Genomic DNA, 9,614 nt, shown 5'->3' on the forward strand with positions numbered 1-9,614 from the left:
ACTCCCTCCTCATTGAACTGCATTTTATCCGCTTCCTAACACTTTGTCCGTTCTCTCTCTCCTCTCTCTCTCTCTCTCTCTCATCGTTTATTCTTCTTTCTAACTCATATAGGCTTTTCCTTCCTTCTGATGAAGGACTCACCTCTGAAATCTTGAGTTTTTCTCTTCTATTAAAGCATTAAGCTAACTGCGTATCTGTTGAACGCTGTCCTGTCTATGATGTCCTTTATTACTATTCAAAGCATTACACTGTACATCAATCTCTGTCTGTCTGTGTGCATGTATGTATGTATGTATGTATGTATGTATGTATGTATGTATGTATCTATCTATCTATCTGTCTGTCTGTCTGTCTGTCTGTCTGTCTGTCTGTCTGTCTGTCTGTCTGTCTGTCTGTCCGTCCGTCCGTCCGTCTGTCTGTCTGTCTGTCTGTCCATCTATCTATCTATCTATCTATCTATCTATCTATCTAATAATAGAGAGTTACTGAGATGACCAGGGTTTCCACAAGTGTTTTAACTGAAAAGAAAAAAACAATGAAGGAAAAAATTAGTTAGAAAATAATGAGGTTAATTCTAAATTTCTCGATGATCATGATATATATATATATATATAATATATGTGTGTGTGTGTGTGTATATATATATATATATATATATATATATATATATATAGATAATATATAAAACAAATAAACAGATCATCACATACAGACGGATAGGTTCATAGGTTATTGAACAGACAAGCCACACTAGGCAAATGGAGACTGAAACACATGACCATATACACACACACTCTTTACTTCACACAACGAGACAGAGGTGCATACATATACAAACATAACGCTAACACACACTCATTCATAAAAAATACACAAACACGGACATGCAGAATACATACATACAGATGTACATACATATATACATATGCATATACACACATATATACATACACACATGCATGCATACATACATACATACACACATGCATGTATAGGCACTCACACACATGCACACAAACAAACAAACGGGAAGGCAGTGTAAATAAAGGACAGAGTCAAAACTACTGAAAAGTTTGCAAGACGCAACGAAAATTTTAGGAAAATAAAAATAAGAAATAAGTGGAAATTTTACCAGTGAGTGTGTTATAATGCACAAAAAGAAAATCACTGTCCCCAGACACAACAGAATATGCTTCAACACACGAACTCACACAAAGAATCTTGCAAACCAATGTTTCAAAAAAAACAAAACACACACGCACACACAATTATACAATCATTTGCACTCAAATCAAGAGGATATGTTTTACTTACTACCATCTTTTTTAAAATAAATATCGTACTTTTCGTCAATTCCACTTAGTCTTTTGGCTTGTATCCGAGCTTCGGTGGACGTGATATAAAAGTCTGGGTAACTGAAACTAATATATTACAATTCATAAATTAATGCAAATTATTACACAGGAAAGTTTTACGACTGTGCTTATAGCAATCAGTTCAGTTTAATGAAATCAACGAGTTTATCATTTCATATTTGATTTTAGAGTTTCATAACCAATTTATTCATGAAGTAGAATGTAGAAACAACGTAATTTGGGTAATCCAGGACTTATTGATTTAGCTTCAGTTCGGCTTTGATCAAGGAGATCTGTGGGTAAAAGTCATTCCAACCATGACAATCCGGTCCTATTTCTTTCGTAGATAGAATGGATGTCGAACTATATCGACCAGCGATAGTACAGTGTTGAATGGAAACAAACACAGATTCTTATAGAAAACATGATATTCCATCAACTCCCGCTTGTTCTACACTCAGAATCACGTTTTTTTTTTACTCAATGCCGTGTTTTTAGCTCTAAAAGACGAAACAGTTGCTATGCAACCCCAACTTGTGTCTACAGGTGTATTTTGAAAAATGGAGATTAGAGATGGGGCGTCAGAATACCGTGGTTCTAAAATGGAAGTTTTAGGAAACGTGTCTGATACGAATGAGACTCAAATTGGCCGTCAGAAAAAGGGCTGGTAAATGTACCCAGCGGCCTTGGGCAGCAGTTATACAGTTTGATGGTGGCAGAAATAAGTTTTAATAATGGTAGAAGAGATACAATGGAGGGACAGCAAGTTGATGGACCAATAATTATACGTGCCATTAATTAAAGTGGATTGGCAGGGAAAAGATTATTAGCTTAATTTCGAGTGTAAATCCAGCGCAAAAAGTGACCAGCTTAAAGATACAGTTTCCAACCTCATTTTCTGATTAAAAAAGCATTTTTATACAATCAAGTTTATGATGGGAAAAGTACGTATGTTAAAAATATGTGTTTCTTTTCACCTTGTATCGGTATTGTTTTTATATATATACTAGCAGAGATACCCGGCCTTGCTCGGGATTAAATGCCATAGCTTTATATTGTTTTTACTTGTTTCAGTCATGTGACTGCGGCCCTGCTGGAAAAAATCAACTACAGGATTTATTCTTTGTAAGCCTAGAACTTATTCTGCTGGAGTGAGTTTAAAGGACACACACACAGACATTTTGCCATTTATATATATATTTAATGGCTTTGAACGACCATCCTTGGATGGTTTTGAATGACCATAGAAAGTGCGAGCCCTCTAACTGAAAAATTGTGGATTTGTATAAAGGACACACAGACAGACATTTTGCCGTTTATATATAGAGAGATTTCCGGCCTCTGAACTGTGACTGATTTCTTACTTAAAAAATACCAGTAATTAGTTTTTCTCGACGGGCGAAATGCTTAGCGGCATTTCATCCGCCTTGACGTTCTGAGTTCAAATTCCGTCAAGGTCGACTTTGCCTTTCACCGTTTCGGGGTCGATGAAATAAGTACCAGTTGAATGCTGGGGTCGATATAATCGACTAGCTGCTAGGATTACTATTATTATTATTGATTGAGAGAGCAGTTCATGCCATCAAAGTGACACGGGGTAAAATATACGAAGCCAATATACCCATCAGACTACCCGTCTGATAAAGGTAACCAGGCAATGCATCACAACCATATGTGCGCGACATGTGATCTCATATCAAGATAAACAGCACATGACCTTGCAGGTGGGGCCAGTTAGAATTTTCTTCAGGTTGAGTAGCCCATCCCGCTCAAACGGTCCCTGAAAAGGGTTGTTTAAGGATGTTGAAAGAACCACCCATGTTTCCAGAGGTGAACTATTCAAACCCCAAAGAATCCCTCTCAACACATGGCTATGATGCTCCCCCACTATTCTATTATTATTATTATTTTATTATTATTATTATTACTACTAGAGGCGGCGAGCTGGCAGAATCACTAGCACTCCGGACAAAATGCTTAGCAACAATTTATTCGTCTTTACGTTCTGAGTTCAAATTCCGCCGAGATTAATTTTATCCTTTCGGGGGTCGATGAAATAATTAATTACCAATTAAGCAATCGACAATCCCCACCTATCCCAAACTGCAGGTCTTGTGCCTATAGTAGACTGAACTACTACTACTACTACTACTACTACTACTACTACTACTACTACTATCATCGCCGCCACCACTACCACCTCTGCTACTAGTACTACAACTATGGAATGGGTGAGTGTGAGAACCGGTGAAGTGCCAAGCAATATACCTTGCGATAGTTTCGTCCCTTAAGATTTTTAGCTGAACTTCTACCAAAGCCATACCTGCCTTCCATTATTTTAGGGTAGGTAAAATAATAGCAATAAAGTAAGTAATAAAATCGACTTCACCTTTGCCTTAAAATACGTGATTCTGTACCTATGAGAGAAATCATTATTTTTATTATCATTAAATCATTAAAGAGGTCAATAATGAGTAAGAAGATAATATATACATACTTGTTATTGAACGTATATGTTGTTGAAAGTGAATGAGCACCAAGTGAATTTGAAATAGCATTAGCTTGGTGGAACCACGATGTAGAAGTCGTCCCTCTGCCGTTGAAAATAAACGTCAAAGGGTATGTTCCGCTCAACTGAAATTTCACCTGAAAACAGAAAGTTGACTCGGATCAGTAAAGAATCTAAAAGAGTAAGGGGGGTAAGAGAAAGGGGACTGGGTTGTGATATAGGAAGAGAGTAGGAGGGTGAGAAGGAGATATAAAGAAAAGTGAGGGAAGAGTGTGAGAGAGTTTCAGAGTACAAGTTTCAGAGTACAAGAGTTTCAGAGTACAAGTGAAAAAGGAGGAGACGGAGGGAAAGGAGAGAGAGAGGGAGTGAAAGTGAGAGGATGAAATACAAAGTAGCGACTGAAGTGCAAGATTAAGATGGCGAGAAAGAGTTTGGATTTATGAGACAGAGAATCGGATTAATAACTAATGAGTCGGGATTTCGGAGTCTTTGTAAAAAGTTTCGTTGCATCTGTGGGAAGTAGAAGACCCTGACAAAATCCAGGACAAAAACAAAAGATAAAAACAACAAGAATCAATCTCCCATCAACAATGTCACATTGATATTCTGTGGAGGAAGGAAGGGAGACATCAGGACCGGAAGTAAAGGGGGAGTGGCGTCACGTCAAGAAGCGGGACATTTGAACAGCGTTTTTCATGGACGTGTGGAGCGGATGTCAGAGGGATAGTAGGTTCTGGCAAGGGTAGCTACTCATGTTGGTATGTCCATCATGTTCCTTTGGCCCTGGTGGGGTGTAACTTTATACCCTGTTCTCAAGTTCGTCTCGAAGGAAAAGCATTCTTATTTTTCCACCCCATCTACATATTCACAAATTTCGACCTAAATTTCATCCTCTCACCTCTTCCTTTCAAAATGCAAGACAGTCGCCCGCTGACACTCGCTGACGATACATCGAAGAGGCCAGGGAACAGAAGAAAGAAGAAAGAAGACATGCACCCAACACCAGAGCTGAAGACACCGTAAAAACGGTAGAGGAGTAGGGACCGAAACCGGACATGGTTCTTCCTGATGATGTCTTGAGCTAACTGGATCCTATAAAGGAGCTGTTGTGGTAGCAGACCACGAAACACGGTTGAAGTTCCTCAAATACTGACTGCAGGGAAGGACTTGCTGACAATCCAGAAAGAGGGATGACAAAGCGGAGAGACGCTTGACAGTACGACAGCGTAACGAAGGATCAAAAGGGTTTGCAGCCCGATCTGGTGTAAAATTGCAACGAAAAAGCATGGGGAAATCATGCCCCATGATCCCGGATCACGGAGGGAGAATAAAGGATCAAATAGAAACGGAAAAAGCGAAATGGACTTGGACCGGAAATGGACAATGAGAAAGGAAGCGGTAAAGGAATGGTAGATGAGGAGTTCAGCTGCTGCGGAAAGGTGTTTGCTAGGCACATATAAATAATGTATTACAAATGTTTACAGAAACCAACGTTCTCACTCCATGTGTAAATACGGCCATCGAAACACGTTCCATATCAAAACTAAACCAAACCTTGAAGCAATCACAAAAAAAGGGCCAGACAATTAAATTAAAATCCTTATCATTCACTCCAAGTTCTTATTCGGGGAATATGTGCTTTGAATTTGTTGTAGAAAAAACGGTAAAACTCACGTGTGTAAATGTCACGAAAAACAGAAACATACAAACCGATACCCGGCGAAAATGATGAAAATCTAAATAAAAGGCCGGACCTTAGTCCCCAAGTCTCGCTAGTGAAACAGAAAAAAAGGAGAAATAAATACGAGAGGAATAGGTTTCTATGCGTCGTGTATATTTTATAGCAACACTCTTGCCACAAAATGAAAACGCTGCACAATATTCCATTGAAATTTAGAAGGAAAATTAGTCTGGATCTAGTTCTGTCGTGAAACCCCGCCAAAGAAACTTTGCTAACGAAAAAAGAAAGATTTTAAAAATGAAACAAACATCAGAAACTGAAATTAAACATTTAAAAGAAAACACTAGTAATCATTGTAAAACAGCTACAAATATGTAGATTGGTTATCAAATGAGAATCATCTTGAAATTCTAAAAATCCATTACCTTTTCAATAGGCAAATTGTCCCAGTACAAATAAATAGGGCTTTTCATAAATGAGTTTGGGGTCATCTCAAATACTTTCTGCCAGCTTGTACCTGGATCAGCAATAAATAATGTAAGTATACAAACAAGATGTTAACCCTTAAACGGCGAAAAAGTGTTGCATGAATGTCTGTGACAAGCGGACAATAATCGAAAAAATCTCTTTTTCATAAAGCTAATTTTTATATTCATTTTCATTAAATTAAGCACAAAAACTAAAATAATTGTTGGTCTTAAACAAATGGAGAAGAATTGGTGCACTTTTTCCATCCAGAACTAGTTGAAGCATTATTTTTTTCTGTATTATCTAAAACATCATTTTCAACATCATCTGCTACATTTGATGATGAAAGAAAATCAGAAAAACACTTCTTCATCGCTGTTTAAATCATCTATTTACGACTGGAATTCTCCCATTGATAAGGGCCGCTTACGCTTAGGCGCATTTAATTTAGCAAACGCTCGGGCCTCAACTGATGACGGTCATATCTGTGTAAACTTTTTGTGACACCAATAGGATTTTAAAGAAAAAGGAGGTGCATTCCAGAAGTTTCCAGGATTTTTCAGGAAAGACATTTATTTATTTCAAAGAAAGCTGAGTGAACCGGTCCAATTCCTCGTTCCACATCTCGCTCAGGATTGTGTTTGGTGGAAAGCACACTTCTAAGGCATGCAAAGTGATTATCTCGTTCCAGTGGTGTGCCTGAAATTATGATGTTAAAGTCCAGAAGCGAAGAATTCGGAATTGATTAGGCGAAAAACTGAGATTTCTTAGAATTTACAGTGAGCTCAAAACGTTGATACGCAATGGTGAAATAACTGACAGCTTTTTGCGTTTCTAAGCTTGAGTGACCGAATGACCACGTTGCCATCGACGAAGTGAAGTTCTGAGATTCGCTTGGAACTGGTAAGATTCTTTGACTGAAACCTCACCAGGCTGAAGAGTCTTTCATCAAAACGATATCTGATGTCCTTTCCCAGCTGATCCGAGGGAAGTTCATAGATCATTGCAGCAAGGTATAAGGAGAAAAGCATAGTAGCGGGTACACAAACTTGTTTCAATCCAGATGTAATTGGGAATTCTTCTGAGAGTCCATCACGAGGAAGGAAACGCCCAGTCATACCATCGTATGATCAGGGAGAAGAAATAATCAAGGGCCATCCATATGGTTGGTCTTGGTACTCTATAAAAAACCTTTTGCAGATCATAAAAGATTAGGAAAATTCGGTTTTGTTGTTCTCGAAACTTGCTTTGGAATTGTCTGGCGCAGATCGTGTCTATGGATCCAAGTAATGCTCGGAAAACACACTGGGATTCTGGAAGGATTCTTTCTGCGATGACGTGGAGACCGTTCAAGGGTATTGGAGCAAAGATCTTTCCTAAAATAGTAAGTAGCGAGATTACACGATGGTTTCCATAAGATTTTCGATCTCCGTTCTTGAATATACTGATTATGAGAGCACTAAGTGCGTCAGGTCGGCAATGTCTCGTTTACGAGTCTACGTATGAGTATAGCTTCCTTAATTCTTAATTTACCCACATTTCTTTCACTGGCTCAATTGTGACTGTTATGCTTTTGTCGGTGTTCCGGCATCTTTTCTGAAGGAGGAGGCTATCGTGTTAAGATGTTCTTTGATGCGGACGTGTAACGGTTTTGTTGTGCTACCCACATAGAACTTATTGCATTTGTTACATTGTATTCTATACACAACATTTACCCGTTGGCATAAATCTATGTCACGGATGGGACAGTTTGTTAGCTTGCATTGATTGTTGTCGCTTGTTCGTTTCTTTGCAAGCATACATAGATAAAACATACAAATCTGCGCATAGATACATTCATACATAACATACATACAAACTTACAAACAAAAATACCCTGTTGTTGATGTTGCAATTCCAGTGAAGGAGCCTGGATTTAGGTTAGAAACCGGTTCGTTCTCTAATGGCAAGAAATCCTGAAATAAACTGAATAATAATAAACATACACGCATATATACATACATACATGCATACATACATACATACATACATACATACATACATACATACATACATACATACATACATACATACATACATACATACATAAACGTGTGTGTGTGTGTGTATGTGTGTGTATGTGTGTATGCGTGCGTTTGTAAAACAATTGGGATAATGATGAAAATATAATACAGAAATTAGAAAACTATGCCAGAAAATTGTGAATTACATACTGTTTCCGGAGAGTAAAATATACGATGAACACGTGCAATCCTGATCTTTAATTTCTTCGTTGTAAAGCGATCGATGCATATAACACGGGCCATTACAATAGCTAAAATATTGGCACTCATCGCGGGAAAGACACAGACTCGCACATTCTAAACGAGATGACGCGGTTTTTGTAGTTTTATTCTCATCAATTAAGCATTTTGATGCTGTGGTTTTTCTGAAGAGACCCTCTCTATTCGTTGGTTCTCCGGCAGTTACAAGAGTCACGAAAAGCAAAAGTGTCAAAGCTGGCAGCAGAAGAAGAGGAATCGAATGGTACTGAATTGTTGTCTCCATTCCTGAAAAATATATTTTATATATTTTGTAAATTATATTAATTATTTTTATGTTTTGGTTTATGTTTTTCACTCTTTGATTTGCCTAATAGTGGTTTTATCTCTAATTTAATTTAATATATATGTATATATATATACACATACATGAATGAACATTTAACATTCTATTATTTTATTCTATTTTATTTTATTATATTATCTTTTATTATATCATTATAATATTGTAAATAAAACGTGAAAATCAGACAAGGTGGAATTCCTTTATTAATATATTCTTCTATACACAATCACACAAACCCGTATATATATCTATACACATACATATACATATCCTCTCTTTTACTCTTTTACATGTTTCAGTCATTTGACTGCGGCCATGCTGGAGCACCGCCTTTAGTCGAGCAAATCGACCCCGGGACTTATTCTTTGTAAGCCCAGTACTTATTCTATCGGTCTTTTGCCGAACCGACCGCTAAGTGACGGGGACGTAAACACACCAGCATCGGTGTCAAGCAATGCTAGGGGGACAAACACAGGCACACACACACACACACACACACATACATATACATATATATACATACATACGACGGGCTTCTTTCAGTTTCCGTCTACCAAATCCACTCACAAGGCATTGGTCGGCCGGGGCTATAGCAGAAGACACTTGCCCAAGATGCCACGCAGTGGGACTGAACCCAGAACCATGTGGTTGGTAAGCAAGCTACTTACCACACAGCCACTCCTGCGTCTATATATAACATTTATACATATACATACATATATACATACGTATATATAGAGAGAGAGAGAGGGGGGTGATGAGAGACATACAGACAGACAGACAAAAATATACACACACAACACACATATATACAATCATCTAGTATATGTGTGTGTGGTTTTATGTTGGTGTTTGTCCTCAACCAAAACCTGACAACCGTTGTTGGTTTGTTTACGACTTCGGATCTTTTCCTTTTGAACGGCAGACAATTTCTAGTTAACTAAACACTTTTAAACTTCGTATACTGTTAGAATGTGTCAAAATAAAACATTT

The 9,614-nt window shown here is 37.8% G+C and overlaps 1 protein-coding gene across 1 annotated transcript; it reads right to left on the reverse strand.

The window, feature by feature from the left end:
- Nucleotides 1–379: 379 nt before the first annotated feature.
- LOC118761433 lies at nucleotides 380–6,038 on the reverse strand. Its single transcript, XM_036499306.1, has 4 exons — nucleotides 5,972–6,038; nucleotides 3,854–4,002; nucleotides 1,316–1,422; nucleotides 380–519 (listed from the first exon to the last, which is right to left on the reverse strand). The coding sequence occupies exons 1-4, from the start codon at nucleotides 6,035–6,037 to the stop codon at nucleotides 470–472; spliced, it is 372 nt and encodes a 123-aa protein (XP_036355199.1). The 5' UTR covers nucleotide 6,038; the 3' UTR covers nucleotides 380–469.
- Between the last annotated feature and the right edge of the window lie 3,576 nt (nucleotides 6,039–9,614).

The sequence above is a fragment of the Octopus sinensis genome, unplaced genomic scaffold (genome assembly GCF_006345805.1).
Source record: "Octopus sinensis unplaced genomic scaffold, ASM634580v1 Contig13519, whole genome shotgun sequence".
Classification (NCBI taxonomy): Eukaryota; Metazoa; Mollusca; class Cephalopoda; order Octopoda; family Octopodidae; genus Octopus; species Octopus sinensis.